Source organism: Pristiophorus japonicus, chromosome 3, assembly GCF_044704955.1.
Source record: "Pristiophorus japonicus isolate sPriJap1 chromosome 3, sPriJap1.hap1, whole genome shotgun sequence".
Classification (NCBI taxonomy): domain Eukaryota; kingdom Metazoa; phylum Chordata; class Chondrichthyes; family Pristiophoridae; genus Pristiophorus; species Pristiophorus japonicus.
Genome location: NC_091979.1, coordinates 214827376 through 214853128, shown reverse-complemented (window position 1 = coordinate 214853128; position 25753 = coordinate 214827376). Strand labels below are relative to the sequence as shown.

The 25753-nt window shown below is 48.2% G+C and overlaps 1 protein-coding gene across 1 annotated transcript in view; it reads right to left on the bottom strand.

The window, feature by feature from the left end:
- trpm2 (transient receptor potential cation channel, subfamily M, member 2) overlaps positions 1-25753 on the bottom strand; it is a 410019-nt gene that overhangs the window by 253987 nt on the left and 130279 nt on the right. Inside the window, exons 12-13 of the mRNA XM_070876247.1 lie at positions 13919-14273; positions 13350-13351 (exon numbers count right to left, since the gene is read on the bottom strand). Of these exons, the coding sequence (XP_070732348.1) occupies positions 13350-13351; positions 13919-14273 (357 nt within the window). The remainder of the gene's footprint in view (positions 1-13349; positions 13352-13918; positions 14274-25753) is intronic.

Below are 25753 nucleotides of genomic sequence, written 5' to 3'. Positions count from 1 at the left end.
TGGGAGACACTCCTAACATGGACTTTCAGGTATAAAAGGGGAAGCTCCACCCACCTTCATCACTTGAGGTCTTGGTAATAAAGTTAACTGGTCAAAGAGTGACCTTCTCTCAAGTATGGGCTTCGTGTGCATTTATACTGTATAGTAAGGACATATCATTGGCGACGAGAAACTGGGATTTAAACCACGCGAGCATGGCCACTAGCAGCACAGAAGAGAGGTATTGTGTTGGTGATGATTGGGACGACTTTATTGAGAGACTACAGCACAGTTTTGTCACTAACGAATGGTTGGGACAGGATTCGGACAACAAACACAGGGCTCATCTCCTGATGGTTTTTGGATCCAGAACGTACTCCCTGATGAAGGACCTTCTAGCGCCAGAGAAACCGGCAGACAAGGCGTACGAAGAGCTCAGTAAGTTGATTGGGGAACAACTTAAACCGGCGAGCAGCATGCACATGGCGAGACAGTGGTTTTACATGCACCGGCGGCGAGAAGGGCAAAGCGTTCCAGACTTCGTGGCAGATCTCCGGCGACTGGCGAGCCTATGTAAGTTCCCAGATGCATGCAGAGCAGAGATGCTGTGAGACTTTTTTATTGAGGGCATCGGGCATGCTGGGGGTTTCAGGAAACTGATTGAGACCAAAGACTTGACCTTGGAAACGGCGGCTCTGATAGCCCAGACATTTATCTCAGGGGAGGAAGAGACCAGAATGATGTATGACAAAAATCTTGGCTCAAATGTGGCAAACGACCAGGGAGTCAACATTGTTAACGCGGCACACAGTTCTCCAGGCAGACAAGGGCAATCGGACATGCCCCAACATGTAGTCAAACCCAAAGGGGGAATTTAACAGAGACAATGGCTAGCTGAATGGCGATTCATGCCATCTCAATGGACAATGTGGCCAGTAATGGGGCCATCAACACCTGTTAATGGTGCGCTTATGGACAGTTACAGAGACAGTCAGAGACGATTGACTGGTAATGGACCTTTTGTTTCCAACAACGGGGCCTCCAGCTCATGCTGGAGGTGTGGAGGCAAACACCCAGACAGAGCTTGCAGGTATCAGCAATATACCTGCAGAAACTGCAACGTCACCGGTCACTTGGCGCATATGTGCAGGAAGCCTGCAGCCAGGTTGATGTACGAGGAGGACGGGCCCGATGTAAGCCCTACGAGGCCAAATGAATACTGGGAGAAATCGCTGGAAGCTGAAGTTCAGCGAGTTCATGTGGAGCACAAATATAGTTCACATACCAGGACGCTGCCGGTAATGATGAAAGTGCTCCTCAGTGGCATCCCAGTATTAATGGAGCTAGACATGGGGGCCAGCCAGTCCCTGATGAGTATCAAACAGTTCGAAAGGTTGTGGGGGTCCAAGGCCAGGAGGCCAAAATTATTGCCGATTGACGCACAGCTACGGACATATAAAAAGGAGGTGCTAGGTAGCGCCACGGTAGTCGTGACCCACAAAGATTCGGAGATCAGGTTGCCGCTCTAGATTGTCCCGGGGGATGGTCCCGCACTACTGGGGAGGAGTTGGCTTGCTGTCATGAACTGGAAATGGGGCGATGTCAATGCAATTTCTTCTGTGGAGTGAGTATCATGCTCACAGGTCCTGGACAAATTTGACTCATTATTTCAACCCGGCATCGGCACTTTCATGGGGTCCAAGTTAGTGATTCACGTAAACCCGGTCGCCAGGCCAGTACACCACAAGGCCAGAGCGGTGCCGTACGTGATGCGGGAAAAGATAGAAGGCGAATTGGACCGCCTGCTGAGGGAAGGCATCATCTCGCCAGTCGAATTCAGTGACTGGGTGAGCCCGATCGTGCCGGTGTTCAAGGCGGATGGGTCGGTCAGGATATGTGGCGAGTACAAGGCCACCAGCAATCGGGTGTCACTCCAAGACCAGTACCCGTTACCGAGAGTGGAGGACTTCTTTGCGATGCTATCCTGTGGCAAACTTTTTTCTAAATTGGACCTGACCTCAGCTTACATGACCCAGGAGCTGGCGAGTGAGTCGAAGAAGCTGACCACCATCACAACACACAGATGTCCGTTCGCGATTCGTTCAGCCGCCGCGATCTTTCAGCGAAATATGGAAAGCCTCCTCAAGTCGATTCCAAGGACGGTGGTTTTTCAAGACAACATCCTCATCATGGGTTGCGATACTGAAGAACATCTCCACAACCTGGAGGAGGTGCTACGCAGACTGGACCAGGTAGGGCTGCGACTGACAAAGGCGAAGTGCGTCTTCCTAGCTCCAAAGGTAGAATTCCTGGGGAGGAGAGTAGCAGCAGACTGAATCAGACCCACTGCGTCCAAAACGGAAGCGATCCAGAGAGCACCCAGACCCCGTAACACAATGAAGCTGCCTTCGTTCGTGGGGCTCCTGAACTATTTTGGTAACGTTCTTCCCAAATTGAGCACGCTGTTAGAGCCGCTACACGTGCTCCTACGCAAAGGTCGCGATTGGGTCTGGGGGGGACAGCTAAGAAAAGGCTTTTGATAGAGCATGCAACTTGTTATGCTCCAACAAACTGTTAACGTTATATGACCCGTGTAAGAAACTTGTTCTAACATGCGATGCGTCGTATTATGGTGTCGGGTGTGTGTTGCAGCATGCGAATGCCAATGGTCAGTTATAGCCGGTAGCTTATGCCTCCAGAAGTCTGTCCCAGGCAGAACGGGGCTACGGGATGGTAGAAAAGGAAGCGCTAGCATGTGTATATGCAGTAAAAAAAATGCACCAGTACCTGTTTGGCAGGAAATTTGAGCTGGAGACAGATCATAAACCCTTAACACCTCTCATGGCTGACAACAAGGCCATAAATGCGAATGCATCGGCCCGCATACAGAGGTGGGCACTTATGTTGGCGCCTATGACTACACAATTCGGCACAGACCAGGCACTGAAAACTGTGCCGATGCACTCAGCAGGCTCCCACCAGCCACCACTGAGGGGGCAACTGAGCATGATGCTGAGATGGTCATGGCTGTTGAAGCTTTCGAAAGCGAAGGCTCACCTGTGACAGCCCGTCAGATTAAAGTCTGGACAAATAAAGGCCCTCTACTGTCTTTAGTTCAGAAATGTGTCCTGAATGGGGACTGGGCAACCATGTACGGGGCATGCCCTGAGGAATTTAAACCGTTTCATAGGCGCAAGGATGAACTCTCGATTCAGGCCGATTGCCTACTGTGGGGAAACCGAGTAGTCATGCCCCAGAGGGGCAGAGAGGTGTTTATCAGAGAACTTCATAATGAGCACCTGGGCATTGTCATGATGAATGCAATTGCCAGGTCACACGTTTGGTGGCCAGGGATAGATGCAGACCTGGAACTTTGTGTTCGCAGGTGCAATACGTGTGCTCAGCTGGCCAACGCACACAGGGAAGCCCCCCTTTAGCCCCTGGTCCTGGCCCGCCAAGCCATGGTCACGCATCCATGTGGACTACGCAGGTCCTTTCATGGGAAAAATGTTTTTGGTTGTAGTAGACACCTACTCCAAATGGATTGAGTGTGCCATTTTAAATTCAAGCACATCCTCTGCCACAGTAGAAAGTCTAAGGGCAATGTTCGCCGCCCATGGTCTACCGGATGTCTTGGTCAGCGACAATGGCCCGTGCTTCACAAGCCCTGAATTCCAGGACTTCATGGCAGGCAATGGAATCAACCATGTCAGAACGGCATCGTTCAAGCCGGCCTCAAACGGCCAGGCGGAACGAGCAGTGCAGATAATCAAACAGGGGATGCTCAGAATCCAAGGGGGTTCCCTACAAAGCCACTTATCACGCCTCCTGTTGGCCAATAGATCCCGACCACACTCACTCACAGGGGTCCCACCCGCAGAGCTGCTAATGAAAAGGACTCTCAAAACCAGGTTATCCCTTATACACCCTACTATGAAAGAAATTGTTGAGAGCAGGCGTCAGTCACAATGTGACTACCATGATAGGAATGCGAGGGCGCGATGTATTGATGTCAATGACCCTGTTTTTGTCTTTAGGGCCCAAATGGCTTGCAGGCACTGTGATTGCCAAAGAGGGGAATAGGGTTTTGGTAGTTAAACTTACCAATGGACAAATCTGCCGCAAACACGTGGCTCAAACTAAAAGGAGGTTCAGCAACCCCATAGAAGAAGCAGAGGAAGAACACGATGTAAAGTTTACTCCACCACAGGTGACCGAACACCGGAACCAAGTGGAGGAGAGCCCAGTCACTGTGGGCAGTCCGGACAGGCCTGAGGTACTGCAAACAGCAGATACTCAGGCCAGCGCCCAACAACTGGAGCCCCAACTCAGGCGCTCTACAAGGGAGCGTAAACCACCAGAGAGACTTAACCTGTGATCCCAATAAGACTTTGTGGGGGGGGAGGTGATGTCATGTATTCAACTATCATTGTAACCCATGTATAAGCTGACCTAAGTTGTACACCTTGAGAACATTGACCACAAGGGGGTGAACTTGTGGGAGACACTCTTAACCTGGACTTTCATGTATAAAAGCAGAAGCTCCACCCACCTTCATCACTTGAGGTCTTGGTAATAAAGGTAACTGGTCACAGAGTGACCTTCTCTCAAGTATGGGCCTCATGTGCATTTATACTGTATAGTAAGGACATATCATCTGCCACCTAGAAGGACAAGGCCAGCAGGTGCCTGGGAACAACATCACCTCCAAGCTCCCCTCCAAGTCACACAGCATCCTGACTTGGAAATATATTGTCGTTCTTTCATTGTCCTTGGGTCAAAATCCTGGAACGCCCTCTGTAACAGCACTGTGGGAGTACCTGCACACATGGACTACAGCGGTTCAAGAAAGTGACTCACGACCACATTCTCAAGGGCAATTAGAGATGGGCAATAATGCTGGCCTTTCCAGCGAAGCCCACATCCCAGAGTCTGACGGGGCTGCCGCAATCTGCACGTCTGTCAGCAGCTCCAACAAGTGGCCCACTCAGGAGAAGTGGAGACCCATTAACATTTTTAAATCGGTGTGCTATGAGGCTCTAGGGACCCGGAATTGAATTTAAGTACTGGAGCATGGGTTTCCCGTGGGTCACCAGGGAAACAAGAGGCGGGATTGGCGGGATGTTTATTTAAATTCTTAACTCTCCCTGTGAAAGCTTTTTCACTCACAGGTGCTTCCTCAGTTCATTGTTGGCTACAGTTTTATTGTAGTATTTGGCTTCAGATTGTGATTTGGAGACTCTAGAGTTGGAACGGGAGAAGTCCATTATGGGCGCTGCCATTGCTGCACAGTACTGGACTGATGAAGAGAGGGAGGAAGAGGAGCCCCAACATGTTGAGGAAGGAGTTGCAGGTGGGCAGTATCATTGGGCCCGTGCTCACACAAGGCTATACTCATCCAACCAGATCTACAGACTGAAGCTCAGCTTCCTTCACCTCTGGAGGCTGGCTGAGGTTTTCACGCTAGGTGGTCACAGACATCTATAGCTTCCTGGAAGAAGTCCTGGTTTCCTGATGGACCTGGTGGCCACGCATTATCAGTGGTTGTGAAAGTCTCCAATATCATCAATTTCTTTGCCTCTGGTTCCTTCCAGGGTATTACGAGAGACATAGCAAGGGTCTTGCAGTCAGCTGCACATAAATGTATTCGGCAGGTAGCAGATGGATTGTTTTCCAGGGCGGAGAGTTATGTAATCTTCCCCAGTGACAACAGCTAGAATGAGTGGGTACTTGGATTTGCGTCTCTGGCTGGCTAGCTGATGGCCCATATTCATGGACGCCCAGTTTTGAGCTGCTAGATCTGTTCTGAATCTATCCCATTTAGCATGGTGGTAGTGTTAATAGGATAGATTTGTTCGTCTCCTCATGGACTGTGTGGTGGATGCATCTTTTGACAGGTCGATTGGTAAGGACAAGGGCAAGTAGGTTTTTCCCTTGTGGCTCTCTTACTGCCTGCTGCAGGCCCAGTCTGGCAGCTATGTCCTTCAGGACTTGGTCAAACTTTGTTGCTACTGAGCCATGCTTGGTGATGGACATTGAAGTCCCCCATCCCGAGTACATTCTGTGCCCTTTCAGTGCTTCTTCCAAGTAGTGTTCAACATGAAGGAGTACTGATTCATCAGCTGAGGGAGGGCGGTAGGTAATCAGCAGGAAGTTTCCTTGCCCATGCTTGACCTGAATCCATGAGACTCCATGGGGTCTGGAGTCAAAGTTGAGGACTCCCAGGGCCTCTCCCTCCCGACTGTTTACACTGTGCCGCCACCTCTGCCAGTTGGGCAGGACATACCCAGGGATGGTGATAGAGGAGTCTGGAGCATTGGTTGACAGGTATGATTCTGTGAGTATGACTATGTCAGGCTGTGGTATAGAACGATCTGGGGGTCCTTGTACATGAAACACAAAAAGTTAGCATGCAGGTACAGCAAGTAATTAGGAAGGCAAATCGAATGTTGGTCTTTATTGCAAGGGCGATGGAGTATAAAAGTAGGTTGTCCTGCTACAACTGTGTACAGTTTTGATCTCCTTATTTAAAGAGGGATATATTTGCATTGGTGGCAGTTCAGAGAAGGTTAACAAGGTTGATTCCTGAGATGAAGGGGTTGTCTTATGAAGAAAGGTTGAGCAGGAAAGGCCGATACTCATTGGAGTTTAGAAGAATGAGAGGTGATCTTATTGAAACATATAAGATTCTGAGGAGGCTTGACAGAGTAGATGCAGAGAAGATGTTTCCCCTCATGGGGCAATCTAGAACTTGGGAGCATAGTTCAGAATAAGGGGCCACCCATTTAAAAAGGAAATGAGGAGGAATTTCTTCTCTCAGAGGGTCGTGAATCATTGGAATTCTCTAACCCAGAGAGCTGTGGAGGTTGGGTCATTGAATATATTTAAGATGGAGATAGACAGATTGTTGAATGATAAGGGAGTCAAGGGTTATAGGGAGCGGGCAGGGAAGTGGAATTGAGGCCAGGATCAGATCAACTGTGATCTTTTTGAATGGTGGAGCAGGCTCTGGGGGCCAAATGTCCTACTCCTGCTCCTATTTCTTATTATCTTATGTTCTTAGGCTGTTGCTTGACTAGTCTGTGGGACAGCTCTCCCAATTTTGGCACAAGTCCCCAGATGTTAGTGACAAGGAATTTGCAGGGTAGATTGGGTTAGGTGTGCTGTTGTGTCTAAAATTCAATGTAGGGTGGTCCATCTGGTTTTATTCTTAGTATACTTTCTTGTAGCTGTTTGATACAACTGAGTGGCTTGAGGCAACTACATTATAGTTGGTCTGGAGTCACATATACACTAGACCAGGTAAGGACGACAGATTTCTTTCCCTAAAGGACGTTAGTGAACCAGATGGATTTTTACGATGATCCACTGGCTTCATGGTCACCATTACTGAAACTGATAGTAGCTATTTATCTCAGATTGATTTAATTGAGTTTAAATTCCTCAGCTGCTGTGTTGGGATTTGAACTCGTGTCTCCAGATCATTGGTCCAGGCCTCTGGATTAGTAGTTTATGTTGGCCGATTTTTATATTTTAATCAGCTGCCTGACCCTCACCCTCCTGTTTAATATCGAGACCTTAGAGAGGGCGTTGGGAGTGAATTTAGAATCAACCCGATCAAAGTCCAGACAATGTGGCAAAACAATTAAAGAGCTAATGGCATGGATACTACCCAGCCAGAAGAGGCGGGTATAATGAGAACATTTCACAGCACGCTGGCTGTGCTAAGTACAGCTAGCAGAGAAAGTGCAAAGAATAACAAGACTGAATAACAAGAGGGGACCTTCACTGAGGGAGATAAACTATTAAACAGGATGGAACAGGTAAACAAAGATAAACTACACCATTACTTAATTAACACTATGAATTACACCAGGAAAGTGGGAGCTGAGTGTAGAAATTGCATTAGTTTAAAAGAAATTTAAAAGAGACATGAGAGAGCAACTCCTCTCCTGTGTGTCTGACTTAGCCTTAAGCACAAGGGACAAGAAAACTGGGATGGTCTTCTATGGGAAAATTAATGTACCAGAAGGTTGGGCCTCGATGGAGAGTTATCAGAAGGTTTAGATTCCCTGGGCTGAATGGCCTTTTCTGGTCCTTGACTTCTGCAATGTTGTTATGAGACTTATCCTCTCTGGCTGTGTCTGAACCCTGGTCCCAGAAGTTAAAGACCGACCTTTGCTCTTCTGCACCAACCTGTCTCCCCGATTTCATTTTGAGAACCGGAGTCCCAGTGCCGTGCTTTGCTGGCTCCTGGTTTGTTGCCATTCTCAGCTTGAGACAGGTTTGCTGGAGTGGGGGGGTGGGGGGGGAAGCAGTGAGGAGGGAGGGTGTGTCTGATCTTGATAATGTGTGAGATGTCACCCGCACAGGGAGAGAGTTCTGCGTTCAGAGCTGTGTCATAGTCAGGTCTTTGCGTTCCAATGTGTGATTCCCTAATGGAGCTATTGCCACGGGGAACCGGTGAGAAATGAGAGTGATTGTTGGGTTACCCTGGTGTGGTCGAGGAATAACAGACCTGACTGCTTTGTTATGATTACAGCTTTACTGAGGTGAACGGTTTATTACCATGTCTACATGGACCACTAATACTAATGTGTGGCTCAGAAAATTAGTGAGGAGAGAAAGAAGAGTTGAGGACGCTTATTTGGCTTGTGAGTCGACACTGTGGCATTTAGCCACAGCATGAATGGAAACAGACACACCTGCTCTTGTTTGGAGAATTCCAGCTATGCAACAACTTTGGTTTTCATGTCTGCACTTTCTGCTATTGTTGTCAAGTTGGGACTTGCCCAGTGTGAATAACTATGTAGGTGGTGAAAGGAAGGACATTTGATCCTCACTGTGTTTGCTGACTCTTTGCTCAGACTTTCACCATACAGTCTTTAGACACAAGCCAAGGCAAACTGTCATGTATGTAACCACAATGTAACACCACTGTATTACTGTATACATTCAACCTAGGTGCACACCTTGACCACAAGGGGTGAACTTGTGGGAGACACTCCTTACCTGATCACACAGGTATAAAAAGGGAGGTCCCACGCAGGGTCATCGTCTTTGGAGTCCTGTGAATAAAGAGTTAAGATCACAGAGTGACCTTGTCCACAGAATGTACCTCGTGTGGTTTCATACTGTAGAGTAAGGACTGTACATTGGCGACGAAAAACGAGAATTCACGATCCACGAGAATGGCCACCGGTAGCACAGAGGAACAGTACTGTGTTGGGGAAGACTGGGCCGATTTTGTCGAGAGGCTTCAGCAAAGCTTCGTTACGAAAGAATGGCTGGGGGATGCAGCGACCGACAAGCGAAGGGCTCATCTTTTGACCAGCTGCGGACCAAAGACTTACACACTCATGAAGGACTTACTAACACCCGAAAAGCCGGCGGACAAAACTTTGAAGAAGTTAGCAAATTGATCGGGAAGTACCTCAAACCGGCGGGTAGCATACATATGGCCCGACACAGATTCTACACCCACCGACGTCGTGAAGGACAGAGCATACCGGACTTCGTAGCGGACTTCCGGCATTTGGCCAGCCTCTAAGTTCACAGATGCCTGCAGGGGGGAGATACTAAGGGACTTCTTTATCGTGGGCATCGGTCATGTGGGAATTTTCCGCAAATTAATTGAGACCAAGGATTTGACCTTGGAAGCGGCGGCGTTGATGGCTCAAACTTTCATGACGGGGGAGGAAGAGATGAAAATAATATATGCGCGCAATTCTGTCTCTAATGCGGCGATAGATCAGGGAGTCAACATCATCAATACGACTCAGAGCCCCGCAGGCAGGCAGGGGCAGTCCTCAGGCACTCCCCAGGCAGCAATAGACCCCAGAGTAGGACTTCAACAGAGACAATGGCAGGCTGAACGGACATTCACGCCATCACAAGGGACAATGCTGCCCGGGATGGGACCATTGACACCCACCAATAGGGTACTTAAGAGCAGTCAAAGGGACAGTCAGCGCAGAATGCCTGGCCATCGTCCCTTTGTTCCCAACAATGAAAACTTTAACTCATGCTGGAGGTGTGGGGGAAAACACTCAGCTAGATCTTGCAGATTTCAACAGTTTGTCTGCAGGAACTGAAGTCTGAGTGGCCACTTAGCTCGAACGTGCAGGAAGTCTGCAACCAGACTAATATATGAGGCGGATGGACCAGAAGAGGGTTCTTTGAGGCAGGATGACTTTTGGGGCAAATCGATGGACGCCGAGGTTCAGCGGGTCCATGTGGTAAATATTCACAGTTCAGACACCAGAACGCCACCAATGATGATGAGGGTTTTATTAAACGGTATCCCTGTACGCATGGAGCTAGACACTGGGGCCAGCCAGTCACTCATGGGCGCTCAGCAATTTGAGAAGCTATGGCCACTTAAAGCCAGTAGACCTAAATTAGCACGTATTGAGACACAATTATGGACTTACACCAAATAAATCATTCCGGTGCTAGGCAGTGCAATGTTGGCTGTCACACACAATGGATTAGTGAATCGGCTGCCGCTCTGGATTGTCCCGGGCAATGGTCCCGCATTGTTGGGGAGGAGCTGGTTAGCCGAGATGAACTGGAAATGGGGGGATGTTCGCGCAATGTCATCTGTGGAGCGAAGTTCATGCTCACAAGTCCGACAACAATTCGAGTCACTATTCCAACCTGGCGTCGGGACTTTCAAAGGCACTAAAGTTGTGATACACATCACCCCAGACACCAGGCCAGTGCACCACAAAGCCAGAGCGGTGCCGTATGTGATGCGGGAAAAGATCGAGAGCGAATTGGACCGGCTGTTGAGAGAGGGCATCATCTCGCCTATTGAATTCAGCGACTGGGCGAGCCCCGTCATTCCCGTCCTAAAAGCTAATGGCTCTGTCAGGATCTGTGGCGACTACAAGGCCACCATCAATCAGGTGTCCCTACAAGATCAATACCCACTCCCGAGAGCGGAGGACCTCTTTGCCACGCTGGCAGGCGACAAGCTGTTCACCAAGTTGGACCTCACTTCAGCCTATATGACCCAGGAACTGACTGACGAATCTAAACTACTGACCACCATCACCAAGTACAAGGGACTGTTCGTTTATAACAGGTGCCCGTTTGGCATTCGATCAGCGGCCGCAATTTATTAATGAAACATGGAAAGCCTGCTTAAATCCATTCCTGGAACGATCGTATTCCAGGACGACATCCTCATCACAGGTCAAGACACCGAGGAACACCTCCACAACCTGGAGGAGGTGCTACGCCGACTGGACCGGGTAGGCCTGTGACTCAAGAAGTCTAAATGTGTGTTTTTAGCTCCTTAGGTTGAGTTTCTGGACAGGATGGTTGCTGCAGATGGGAATCGGCCCACCGAATCCAAAACAGAGGCGATTCGACGAGCACCCAGGCCCTGCAACACATCGGAGTTGCGTTCATTCCTGGGACTATTGAACTATTTCGGGAACTTTCTGCTGAACTTGAGCACGTTGTTGGAGCCGATACACGCGCTCCTGCGTAAGGGTTGCGATTGGTTTTGGGGGGACTGTCAGGAACGGGCTTTTGATTGGGCGCGAAACCTACTTTGTTCAAACAAGTTGTTGACCCTGTACGACCCCTGAAAAAAATTGGTTCTGACATGTGATGCATCATCCTATGGGGTTGGGTGCGTGTTGCAGCAGGGCAATGCTGAGGCTCAACTATAACCTGTGGCTTATGCCTCCAGGCCGCTCTCTCAAGCAGAACGGGGATATGGGATGGTCGAGAAGGAAGTGATTGCATGTGTCTATGGTGTAAAAAAAATGCATCAGTACCTCTTTGGTAGGAAGTTTGAATTAGAGACAGACCACAAGTTCACCCCTTGTGGCACCCCCAGAACGTGCCTCATGTGGTTTCATACTGTAGAGTAAGGGCTTTACACAAACATAACAAGAAGTGTCAAGGCATCACCTAGTGAGTGACCAGGAAGTTTTTTCAAGGCGACGTTCGGGTGTATTTATTGCTGCTGACAGACACACATGCCTATCCTTCACTCTGCTCTGTCTCGACCTGTCTACCGCCTTTGACACAGTTGACCACTCCATCCTCCTCCAACGCCTCTCCATCATCGGCCAGCTGGGTGGGACTGCACTCGCCTAGTTCCATTCTTATCTATCTAATCGTAGCCAGATAATCTCCTGCAATGACTTCTCTTCCCACTCCCGCACCGTTACCTCTGGTGTTGCTCAAGGATCTCTCTTTGGTGCCCTCCTATTTCTCATCTACATGTTGCCCCTCGACGACATCATCCTAAAGCACAGCACAGTTTCCACATGTACACTGACAACATCCAGATCTACCTCACCATCACTTCTCTCGACCCCTCCACAGTCTCTCAATTGTCAGACTGCTTGCCCGACATCCAGTACTGGATGAGCAGAAATATCCTCCAAATAAATATTTGGAAGACCAACACAAACTCTGTTCCCTCTCTCTTGCAACTGTCTGAGGCTGAACCAGACTATTCACAACCTTGGTGTCATATTAGACCCAAAATGAGCTCTGGACCATCTATCCACGCCATCATTAAGAGCACCTATTTCCACATCCGGAACATCGCCCGACACCGTGCCTGCCTCAGATCATCCGCTGCTGAAACCCTCATCCATGCTTTTGTTATCTCTAGACTTGATTATTCCAACAGACTCCTGGACGGCCTCCCACATTCTACCCTCTGTAAACTTGAGGTCATCCAAAACTCAGCTGCCCGTGTACTAACTCGCACCAAGTCCTGTTCACCCAGCACCCCTGTGCTCACTGACCTACATTGGATCCTGGTTGAGCAGCGACTCGATTTAAAAATTTGCATCCTTATTTTCAAATCGCTCCATGGCCTCGCCCCTCCCTATCTCTGTAATCTGCTCCAGCCCCACGACCCCCAGAGATATTTGCACTCCTCTAATTCTCGCCTCTCGAGCATCCCAATTTTAATTGCTCCACTCTTGGTGGCCGTGCCTTCAGCTGCCTAGGCCCTAAACTCTGGAATTCCCTGCCTAAACCTAAGCCTCTCTACCTCTTTCCTCCTTTAAGTTGCTCCTTAAAACCTACCTCTTTGACCAAGTTTTTGGTCACCTGTCCTAATTTCTCCTTATGTGGCTCGATGTCAAATGTTGTTTTACAGTGCTCCTGTGGTGCCTTGGGACGTTTTACTACATTAAAGGCGCTACATAAATACAAGTTGTTATTGTTGTTTTTGGTGTTCATCCTCTGCACAACTAGTATCCAAATCCCATGTATCGCCCTGTTCCAATATCCCTGTATCCCTGTTTTTCAGCCACTTATCTAACTTATACTTATAGGTTGACAAGGTGTGTTCTTCTATCACTAACTGTGCATTCCACAGCCTCACAAACATCTGTTTCAAAATGTTTCTGCTGCTCTCTCTCCTAAATCTCTCACATTTAACCCAATATCCAATGTCCCTCTTCAACTGCTGGAGTGGGCGCTTCGCTGAAGAACCTGTAAAGGAGACTCCAACTGCAATATCTTTGCTTCTCCATCGACGCAAATCCTCTGCAAAGCCCAAAACAAACGACCCCATTGTGAAGTTGCCAACCTGGGTGTGGCACCATGACCATTAGTTTTAAACACCTGTTACTCAGAGGGACTGGGCGCTGCATTGCTCTATGGGGCTTCGGTTCAAAGGCAGCCCTGATGGGTCAGATGAAAGTTTTCTCTGTCTGCTGGGTGAAAGGACTCTACATGAAATGGATTTGAGTCAGTATTAATCCAATGAATCCCGTGCTGTACCTGCCCTGAGAGTGTTTGATGGGAGAGTGTAGAGGGAGCTTTACTTTGTATCTTACCCATGCTGTACCTGCCCTGAGAGTGTTTGATGGGACAGTGTAGAGGGAGCTTGTCTCGGAATCTAACCTAGGCTTTACCTGCCTTGGGAGTGATTGACATTCCCTTATACATTTACTTACATTTATGGGTGGGGTGTTGAACATTTTTCTCTCCCGTCGGTCCTTTGGTTGATTGTAGAGTGGCTCAGTGAATTCACCCAGCAGCTCCTGCAGGACCTCCGAGATGTGGTGAAGCAGCACCTTCCTCTTGCTCTCCATCTTATCGCTGATCTGTGGCTGCTTCTCACCCTCCACCACTTTCTGGAGCTTTTTGTACAAGAGAGTGTAGGGTGGGATGTTGTTATAAAGTCGGACGAGGATGTCTGGAGAGAGAAATTCTCTCAGGTTCACCCCGTTCTCTAGAAAGAGTTCAACAAACCCAGGCTTATTGCCAACGAGAGCTGCAAACATTGCTTGGTGGAGATGGGAGGCCTAGAACACAGAGAAATAAGTCAGTCACTGGGTCGAGTGAATATCAGTCAATACACACACCGTGGAGAGTTATCCCTACCTCTGTACCCCCTCCAGCCCTACAACTTAGCTCCAACTCTGCACTCCTCCAACTCTGGCTTCTTGTGTATCCCCCATTCTCTATACCCCGCGATTGGCTGCCATGCCTTCAACCGTCTAGGCCCTAAGCTTTGGAATTCCCTCCCTACCCCTCTCCACCGCTATACTTCTCTTTCCTGCTTTAAGACGCTCCTTGAAGCCGACCTCTGTGACCAATCCCAACTGTCCTAATATCTCCTTCTTTGGATTGGTGTTAATTTTTGTCTGATAACTCTCCTGTGAAAGTCCTTGCACATTTTGCTACATTAAAGATAGTATATAAAAGCAAGTTGTTATTGTTTAATTAGGAATATCAGCCAGTAAAGGCAGCACTGTTGACAGTAATTCCCAGCATTACACCATAGTGTCTCCTATTCTGCTGCCACTCTGGGCCTGTCCCTCTAATTGGTGCAAACAGAGAGAGGGGGGAGGGCACAGTGGTTATGTTACTGGTCTAGTAACCCAGAGGTCTGGACTAATGATCCGGAGACGCGAGTTCAAATCCCACCAAGGCAGCTGCGGAATTTAACTTCAGTTAATTAATTAAATCTGGAACAAAAAAGCTAGTATTAGTAATGGTGACCATAAAACTACTGGATTGTCGTTAAAAACCCATCTGGCTCATTATGGTCCTTTTAAGGAAGGAAATCTGCCCTCCTTATCCCATCTGGCCTATATGTGACTCCAGACCCACAGCAATGTGGTTGACTCTGAAATGGCCTAGCAAGCAACTCAGTTGTATTCAAGAAGGCAGCTCTCCAACACCTTTTCAAGGGTAATTAGGGATAAGCAACAAATGCTGCCATTGCGGACAATGCCCACATCCCGTGAATGGAAATAAAAGAGACTAGAGAGGGGGCAGTGGGACTGGAGGAGACAATGGGACAGGAAGGGGCAATGGGACTGGAGGGACAATTGGACTGGAGGGGCAATGAGAGACTAGAGGAGGGGCAATGGGACTAGCGGAGGAGATATTAACATAGAAACATAGAAAATAGGTGTTGGAGTAGGCCATTCAGCCCTTTGAGCCTGCACCACCATTCAATATGATCATGGCTGAAAATGGATCTTCAGTACCCCATTCCTGCTTTCTCTCCATACCCCTTGATCCCTTTAGCCGTAAGGGCCACATCTAGCTCCCTTTTGAATATATCTAACGAACTGGCCTCAACAACTTTCTGTGGTAGAGAATTTCACAGGTTCACAATTCTTTGAGTGAAGAAGTTTCTCCTCATCTCAGTCGTAAATGGCTTAACCCCTTATCCTTAGACTCTGACCCCTGGTTCTGGACTTCTCCAACATTGGGAACATTCTTCCTGCATCTAACCTGCCCAATCCCGTCAGAATTTAATCTGTTTCTATGAGATCCCCTCCCATTCTTCTAAATTCCAGTGAATATAAGTATAGTCGATCCAATCTGTCCTCATATGTCAGTCCTGCCATCCCAGGAATCAGTCTGGTGAACCTTCGCTGCACTCCCTCAATAGCAAGAATATCCTTCCTCAGAATAGGAGACCAAAACTGTACACAATATTCAAGGTGTGGCCTCACCAAGGCCCTGTGCAACTGCAGCAAGACCTCCCTGCTCCTACACTCAAATCCTCTCGCTATGAAGGCCAACATAATATTTTCCTTCTTTACCGCCTGCTGTACCTGCATGCTAACTTTCAATGATTGATATACCATGCCACCCAGGTCTTGTTGCACCTCCTCTTTTCCTAATCTGTCACCATTCAGATAATTTTCCGTCTTCTTGTTTTTGCCACCAAAGTGGATAACCTCACATTTATCTATATTATACTGTATCTGCCATGCATTTGCCCATTCACCTAACCTGTCCAAGTCACCCTACAGCCTCTTAGCATCCTCCTCACAGCTCACACTGCCACCCAGCTTAGTGTCATCTGCAATATTGGAGATATTACATCCAATTCCTTCGTCTAAATCATTAATGTATATTGTAAATAGCTGGTGTCCCAGCACTGAACCTTGCAGCACCCCACTAGTCACTGCCTGCCATTCTATTCCTACTCTTTGCTTCATGTCTGCCAACTAGTTCTCTATCTATGTCAATACATTACCCCCAATACCATGTGCTTTAATTTTGCACACTAATCTCTTATGTGGGACCTTGTCCAAAGCCTTTTGAAAGTCGAAATACACCACATCCACTGGTTCTCCCTTGTCCACTCTTGTAGTTACATCCTCAAAAAATCTTGAAGATTTGTCAAGCATGATTTCCCTTTCATAAATCCATGCTGACTTGGACTGGAGGAGGTGCAATGGGACTGGAGGGGCAATGGAACTAGAGGAGGGTGAATGGGACTGGAGGGGGCAGTGGGCTAAGTGGAGGGGCAATGAGAGTGGAGGGGGCATTTCGACTGGGGGGGGGGCATGGGTCTGAAAGGGCAATGGGACTGAAGGAAGGGCAATGGGTCTGGAGGAGGGGCAATGGGACTGGAGGAGGGGCAATGAGAGACTAGAGGAGGGGCAATGTGACTGGAGGAGGGGCAATGGGACTGGAGGAGCGGCAATGGGACTGGAGGAGGGGCAATGGGACTGGTGGAGGGGCAATGGGATTGGGGGGGCAATGGGACTGGAGGGGCAATGGGACTGGTGGAGAGGCAATGGGACTGGAGGAGGGGCAATAGGACTGGAGGGGTAAAGGGACTTGAGGAGGGGCAATGGGACTGGAGGAGGGGCAATGGGACTGGAGGGACAATGGCACTGCGTGGGGGGGCAATGGGACTGGAGGGACAATGAGACTGAAGGCGGGGCAATGGGACTGGAGTAGGGGAAATTGGATTGGAGGGACAATGGGACTGGAGGAGGGGCAATAGGACTGGAGGAGGGGCAATGGGTCTGGAGGTGGGGCAATGGGTCTGGAGGAGGGTCGATGGGACTGGAGGAGGGGCAATGGGTCTGGAGGAGGGGCAATGGGTCTGGAGGAGGGACAATGGGACTGGAGGAGGGGCAATGGGACTGGAGGAGGGGCAATGGGACTGGACTGGGCAATGGGACTAGCGGGGCAATGGGACTGGAGGAGGGGCAATGGGACTGGAGGAGGGGCAATGAGAGACTAGAGGAGGGGCAATGAGACTAGATGAGGGGGCATTAACATAGAAACATAGAAAATAGGTGCAGGAGTAGGCCATTCAGCCCTTCGAGCCTGCACCACCTTCAATATGATCATGGCTGATCATGGAACTTCAGTACACCATTCCTGCTTTCTCTCCATACTCCTTGATCCCTTTAGCCGTAAGGGCCATATCTAGCTCCCTTTCGACTATATCTAACGACTGGCCTCAACAACTTTCTGCGGTAGAGAATTCCACAGGTTCACAATTCTCTGAGTGAAGAAGTTTCTTCTCATCCCGGTCCTAAATGGCTTAACCCCTTATCCTTAGACTCTGACCCCTGGTTCTGGACTTCCCCAACATTGGGAACATTCTTCCTGCATCTAACCTGTCCAATCCCGTCAGAATGTTATATGTTTCTATGAGATCCCCTCTCATTCTTCTAAATTCCAGTGAATACAGGCCTAGTCGATCCAGTCTTTCCTCATATGTCAGTCCTGCCATCCTGGGAATCAATCTGGTGAACCTTCGCTGCACTCCCTCAATAGCAAGAATGTCCTTGCTCAGAGTACGAGACCAAACTGTACACAATATTCAAGGTGTGGCCTCATCAAGGCCCTGTACAACTACAGCAAGACCTCTCTGCTCCTATAATCAAATCCTCTCGCTATGAAGGCCAACATACCATTTGCCTTCTTTACCGCCTGCTATTCCTGCATGCCAACTTTCAATGACTGATATACCATGGCACCCAGGTCTCATTGCACCTCCCCTTTTCCTAGTCTGTCACCATTCAGATAATATTCCACCTTCCTGTTTTTGCCACCAAAGTGTATAACCTCACATTTATCTACATTATATTGTATCTGCTATGCAATTGCCCACTGTCCTAAGCTGTCCAAGTCACCCTGCAGCCTCTCAGCATCCTCCTCACAGCTCACACTGCCACCCAGCTTAGTGTCATCTGCAAACTTGGAGATATTACATTCAATTCTTTCGTCTAAATCATTAATGTATATTGTAAACAGCTGGTGTCCCAGCACTGAACCCTGCGGTACCCCACTAGTCACTGCCTGCCATTCTGAAAAGGACCCGTCTATTCCTATTCTTTGCTTTATGTCTGCCAACCAGTTCTCTATCTATGTCAATACATTACTCCCAATACCATGTGCTTTAATTTGGCACACAAATCTCTTGTGTGGGACCTTGTCCAAAGTCTTTTGAAAGTCGAAATACACCACATCCACTGGTTCTCCCTTGTCCACTCTACTAGTTACATCCTCAAAATATTATAGAAGATTTGTCAAGCATGATTTCCCTTTTATAAATCCATGCTGACTTGGACTGGAGGAGGGGCAATGGGACTGGAGGAGGGGCAATGGGACTGGAGGAGGGGCAGTGGGACTGGAGGGGCAATGGGACTGGAGGAGGGGCAATCGGACTGGAGGAGGGGCAATCGGACTGGAGGAGGGGCAATGGGACAGGAGGGACAATGGCACTGCATGGGGGGGCAATGGGACTGGAGGGGCTATGGGACTGGAGGGGCATGGGACTGGAGATGGGGCAATGCAACTGGAGGGGAATGGTACTGGAAGGGGGCAATGAAACTGGAGGGGGGCAATGTGACTGGAGACGCATTGGGACTGGAGGAGAGGGCAATGGGACTGGAGCAGGGGATAATGGGACTGGAGAAGAGGCAATGGAACTGGAGGGGCAATGGGACTGGAGGGGCAATGGGACTGGAGAGGCAATGGGACTAGAGGAGAGGCAATGGGACTGGAGGAGGGGCAATGGGACTGGAGAGCCAATGTTAAGGAGGAGGGGCAATGGGACTGGAGGAAGGGCAATAGGTCTGGAGGGGCAATGGAACTGGAGGGGGCAATGAGACTGGAGGGACAATTGGACTGGAGGGGGCAATGAGACTAGAGGAGGGGCAATGAGACTAGAGGAGGGGGCATTAACATAGAAACATAGAAAATAGGTGCAGGAATAGCCATTCATCCCTTCGAGCCTGCACCACTATTCAATATGATCATGGCTGATCATGGAACTTCAATACCCCATTCCTGCTTTCTCTCCATACTTCTTGATCTCTTTAGCCATAAGGGCCACATCTAACTCCCTTTTGAATATATCTAATGAACTGGCCTCAACATGATTTCCCTTTTATAAATCCATGCTGACTTGGACTGGAGGAGGGGCAATGTGACTGGAGGGGCAATGGAACCAGAGGAGGGGGAATGGGACTAGAGGGGGTAATGGGATGAGTGGAGGGGCAATGAAACTGGAGGGTGCAATTTGACTGGGGGGGGGCAATGGGACTGGGGGGGTAATGGAACTGGAGGGGCAATGGGACTAGATGAGGGGAAATGGGACTGGAGGAGCAATGGGACTGGAGGGGGCAATGGGACCAGAGGTGACAATGGGACTGGAAGGGGGGCAATGGGACTGGAGGAGGGGCAATGGGACTGGAGGAGGGGCAGAGGGACTGGAGGAGCAATGGGACTGGAGTTGGGGCTATGGGACTGGAGGGGGGAAATGGAACTTGAGGGTGAATTGGACTCGAGGGACAATGGGACTGGAGGAGGGGCAAGGGGACCGGAGGGGCAATGGGACTGGATGAGGGCCAATGGGACTGGAGGAGCAATGGGACTAGAGGGACAATGGTATTGGAGGGGCAATGGGACTAGAGGAAGGGCAATGGTACTGGAGTGGTAGCAATGGGACTGGAGTGGGAGCAGCGATGAGGGAGTTTACACCGGGTGAACCATTGGCTAACGAAGGAAGTTAAGGGTCGTATCAAATTGAAAACAAAGGCATACACTGTTTCGAAGAATAGTGGCAGGTCAGATGATTGGGAATTTTTTAACGCCAGCAAAGGACAACTAAACAAATAATAAAGAGAGACAAGAATTATGAGAGTAAATTGGTAAGAAATATAAAACAGGAAGTATGAGCTTCTACAGGTGTATAATAAGGAATAGAGTAGCTGAAGTAAATGTTGGACCCTTAAAGGATTAAACTGTGGAATTAATAATGGGAAACAGGGAAATGGCATAGAATTTTGAACAAATATTTTGTATCGGTCTTCATGGTAGAAGATACTAAAAGCATCGCAATAATAATAGATAATCAAGAGGCTGTAAGGAGTAAGGAACTTAAAACAATCACTATCACGAGAGATAAAATACTAGGCAAACTAATGGGACTAAAGGTGACAAGTCCCCTGGACCTGATGGCCTGCATCCTGAGGTCTTAAAACAATTGGCTGCAGAGATAGTGGCTGCATTGGCTGTAATCTACAAAATATCCCTGGACTCTGGAGAGGTCCCAGCAGATTGGAAAACTGCAAATGTAACGCCCCTATTCAAGAAAGGAGGGAGACAGAAAACAGGAAACTGTAGACCAGTTAGCCTAACATCTGTCATTGGGAAAATGCTGGAAATACTAGCAGGGCATTTAGAAAATCATAATACAATCAAGTAGAGTCAGAATGGTTTTATGAAAGGGAAATCATGTTTGACAAATTTGCTAGAGTTCTTTGAGGATGTAACGAGCAGGGTGGATAAAGGGGAACCAGTAGATTTAGTGTATTTAGATATCCAGAATATTTGATAAGGTGCCACATACAAGATAAGAGCTCACGGGGTTGGGGGTAATATATTTACACGTATAGTGTATTGGCTAACTAACATAAAAACAGAGAGTCTGGATAAATGGGTCATTTTCAGGTTATAAACTGTAACAAGCAGGATACCACAGGGATCAGTGCTGGGGCCTCAACTATTTACAATCTATATTAATGACTTGGATAAATGGACCGAGTGTACTGTAGTCAAATTTGCTAATGATACAAAGATAGGTGGGAAAGCAAGTTGTGAAGAGGACACAAATTAATCTGCAAAGGTATATAGATAGGTGAAGTGAGTGGGCAAAAAATTGGCAGTTGGAGTATAATGTGGGAAAATATGAGGTTATCCACTTTTGTAGGAAGAATAAAAAAACAAATTATTATTTAAATGGAGAGAGACTACAAAATGCTACGGTACAGAGGGATCTGGGGGCCCTTAAACATGAGACACAAAAAGTTAGTTTGCAAGTACAGCCAGTAATTAGGAAAGCAAATGGAATGTTGGCCTTCATTGAAATGGGGATGGAGTATAAAATTAAGAAGTCTTGCTACAACTGTACAGGGCATTGGTGTGACCACACCTGGAGTACTGTGTGCAGTTTTGGTCTCCTTATTTAAAGAAGCATATACTTGCATTGGAGGCAGTTCAGAGAAGGTTCATGAGTTTAATTCCTGAGATGAAGGGGTTGTCTTATGAAGAAAGGTTGAACTGGTTGGGCCTAAATTGAAATTTAGAAGAATACACATTATTGAAATGTGTAAATTCTGGACAGGATGGATGCTGAAAGAGTGTTTCCCCTTGAGGGGGAATCTAGAACTAGGGGGCATAGTTTCAGAATAAGAGGGCGCACATTTAAAACGGAGATGAGGAGGAATTTCTTCTCTCAGAGGGTTGTGAATTTTTGGAATTCGCTACCCCAGAGAGCTGTGAAGGCTGGGTCATTGAATATATTTAAGGTGGAGATAGACATATTTTTGAACATATAAGGGAGTCAAGGGTTATGAGGAGCGGGCGGGGAAGTGGAGTTGAGTCCATGATCTTTTTGAATGGCGGAGCAGGCTCGAGGGGCCAAATGGCCTACTCCTACTTCTTATGTTCTTAAGTAACCCATGCGGGTGAAAGTGGATGTGACTGTGTACAGCAGAGACCTCGCAGAATCAGAGGCTCCATAGCCTACAGACTCAGTTCTCTGGGGTACTGCTCAAAGCAGGGATGCTGGTTGGGCTTTGCTCTCACATGGAGGCCCTGGGGATCTGGGGCAGGTGGTGGAGATCAGGCAGAACCCAATACCATCCTTAATTATGTTTTTTAATCACTTGGAGTAACAAGACTGGGCAGCAGTCAGAGGCGGGAGTTCGTGGCATTGGTGAGGCCTACAAAAGGTCCAGTGACAGCGAGAGGCGACAGCAGTCAGAGGCGGGAGTTCGTGGCATTGGTGAGGCCTACAAAAGGCCCAGTGACAGCGAGAGGCGACGGCAGTCAGAGGCGGGAGTTCGTGGCATTGGTGAGGCCTACAAAAGGCCCAGCGGCAGGGAGAGGCGACGGCAGTCAGAGGCGGGAGTTCGTGGCGTTGGTGAGGCCTACAAAAGGCCCAGTGACAGCGAGAGGCGACGGCAGTCAGAGGCGGGAGTTCGTGGCATTGGTGAGGCCTACAAAAGGCCCAGTGACAGCGAGAGGCGACGGCAGTCAGAGGCGGGAGTTCGTGGCGTTGGTGAGGCCGACAAAAGGCCCAGCTTGTGCAGCTCCAGCCGGGAGAAAAAGCAAAAAAGAAGTAGAAAGAAATCAAAAGGTGACGTCACAGCCAAAGAGGTAAGTGATTGGCTGGTGATTGGTGAGTAGCTTTTCTTTTTTTTTATATCAGTAAGTAACCCATTAACATTGTTGTCTTTTTCTTTTTTATATCAGTAATTAACCTGTTAACATTGTTGTCGCCAAATTAAGTGTATCTAAGGGTTAAGTCATGGCAGGAGAGCTCGGACACGTGATATGCTCCTCCTGTACCATGTGGGAACTCAGGGACACTTCCAGTGTCCCTGATGACTACGTGTGCGGGAAGTGTATCCGCCTCCAGCTCCTGACGGACCGCCTTGAGGAATTGGAGCTGAGGGCACACTTTTGAGCATGCACAGATGCTGAGAATGACATGAATAGCACGTTTAGTGAGTTGGTCTTACCGCAGGTTAAGGGTCCACAGCCAGATAGGGAATGGAAGACCAACAGGAAGAGCAGTGCAAGGAAGGTAGTGCAGGGGTCCCCTGCGGTCATCCCCCTGCAATCTAGATACACTGCTTTGGGTACTGTTGAGGGGGATGACGCATTAGGGGAGAGCAGCAGCAGCCAAGTTCATGGCACCGTGGCTGGCTCTGCTGCACAGGAGGGCAGGAAAAAGAGTGGGAGAGCTATAGTGATAGGGGATTCGATTGTGAGGGGAATAGATAGGCGTTTCTGCGGCCGCAACCGAGACTCCAGGATGGTATGTTGCCTCCCTGGTGCAGGAGCGGGTGCAGGACATTCTGAAAAGGGAGGGTGAACAGCCAGTTGTCGTGGTGCACATTGGTACCAACGATATAGGTAAAAAAACGGGATGAGGTCCTAAGAGACGAATTTAAGGAGCTAGGAGCTAAATTAAAAAGTAGGACCTCAAAAGTAGTAATCTCAGCATTGCTACCAGTGCCACGTGCTAGTCAGAATAGGAATCGCAGGATAGCTCAGATGAATATGTGGCTTGAGCAGTGGTGCAGCAGGGAGGAATTCAAATTCCTGGGGCATTGGAACCGGTTCTGGGGGAGGTGGGACCAGTACAAACCGGACGGTCTGCACCTAGGCAGGACCGGAACCAATGTCCTAGGGGGAGTGTTTGCTAATGCTGTTGGGGAAGAGTTAAACTAATATGGCAGGGGGATGGGAACCAATGCAGGGAGACAGAGGGAAGCAAAATGGAGACAGAAGCAAAAGACAGAAAGGAGATGAGTAAAAGTGAAGGGCAGAGAAACCCAAGGCAAAAAACAAAAATGGCCACTTTACAGCAAAATTCTAAAGGGTCAAAGTGTGTTAAAAAGGCAAGCCTGAAGGCTCTGTGCCTTAATGCGAGGAGTATTCGGAATAAGGTGGACGAATTAACTGCGCAGATAGCAGTTAACAGATATGATGTGGTTGGCATCACAGAGACATGGCTCCAGGGTGACCAAGGCTGGGAACTCAACATCCAAGGGTATTCAACATTTAGGAAAGATAGACAGAAAGGAAAAGGAGGCGGGGTGGCATTGCTGGTTAAAGAGGAAATTAATGCAATTGTAAGGAAAGACATTAGCTTGGATGATGTGGAATCGGTATGGGTGGAGCTACGGAATACCAAAGAGCAGAAAATGCTGGTGGGATTTGTGTACAGACCACCAAATAGTAGTAGTGATGTTGGGGAGGGCATCAAACAGGAAATTAGGGGTGCATGCAATAAAGGTGCAACAGTTATCATGGTGACTTTAATATGCATATAGATTGGGCTAGCCAAACTGGAAGCAATACGGTGGAGGAGGATTTCCTGGAGTGCATAAGGGATGGTTTTCTAGACCAATATGTCGAAGAATCAACTAGGGGGGAGGCCATCTTAGACAGGGTGTTGTGTAATGAGAGAGGATTAATTAGCAAACTCGTTGTGCGACGCCCCTTGGGGAAGAGTGACCATAATATGGTGGAATTCTTCATTAGGAGGGAGAAGGAAACAGTTAATTCCAGGGGATCAAGGGGTATGGCGAGATAGCAGGAATGGGGTACTGAAGTTGCATGTTCAGCCATGAACTCATTGAATGGCGGTGCAGGCTCGAAGGGCCGAATGGCCTACTCCTGCACCTATTTTCTATTTTTCTATGTTTCTATGTTTCTAGCAGGTAGGTCATGTTGAGCTACCCTTACAGGATCATTTAAAGAAATAACAGAGATTAGATAAAGGAAAAGCAGGGCATGTGGAATTATATAGATTTTCAAACATTAGTTGATAAGGTTCCACATAAGAGGTGTGTCACAGATAACGGCACACGGCATTAAAGGGAATATAGATAGAGAGGTTACTGGAGGAGAAAAAACAGAGTGAGTGCTAAAAGGAATTTTCACTGGTGAGAAAGATTAGTGTTGTTGGCGCCACTCATTAATATGGAAATGATCAGCATATAAAAACTGAGGGAATATTGAAATTTGCAAATGGAACAAGATAGGAGGTGTGGAAAATTGTATCTAGGATTGTGACAATCTGCAGGAGGACAGGGTCAGGGGAGCAGAGTGGGCAGATGGGAGGCAGCTGCAGTTCAATGCTGAAAGTGTGAAGCAATACATTTTGGAAGTAAGATTAGGGAATGAATCGCATGTTACATTCGAGTAGTTTAAAAGAAGTGCGGTTTACAGTAGGGATATACAGCTCATTAAAGTTGACAATGCAGGTAAGAAAATATAGGACAAAGACAAAAGCCATCCTTGTCTTTGTACTTGGAGGAGTAAAATACAAAAATAACTAGGCAATGTACAAGATCTCAGTTAGGCTGAGGTCTGGAGTATTTGCAGTTTTGGGTATCCCATTTTAAAAGGATATCAAAACATGTGGAAGGGCTGTGTTCCACTGGTCAGTGAGAGTTTGCTCCATTGGTCAGTGAGAAATTGCTCCACT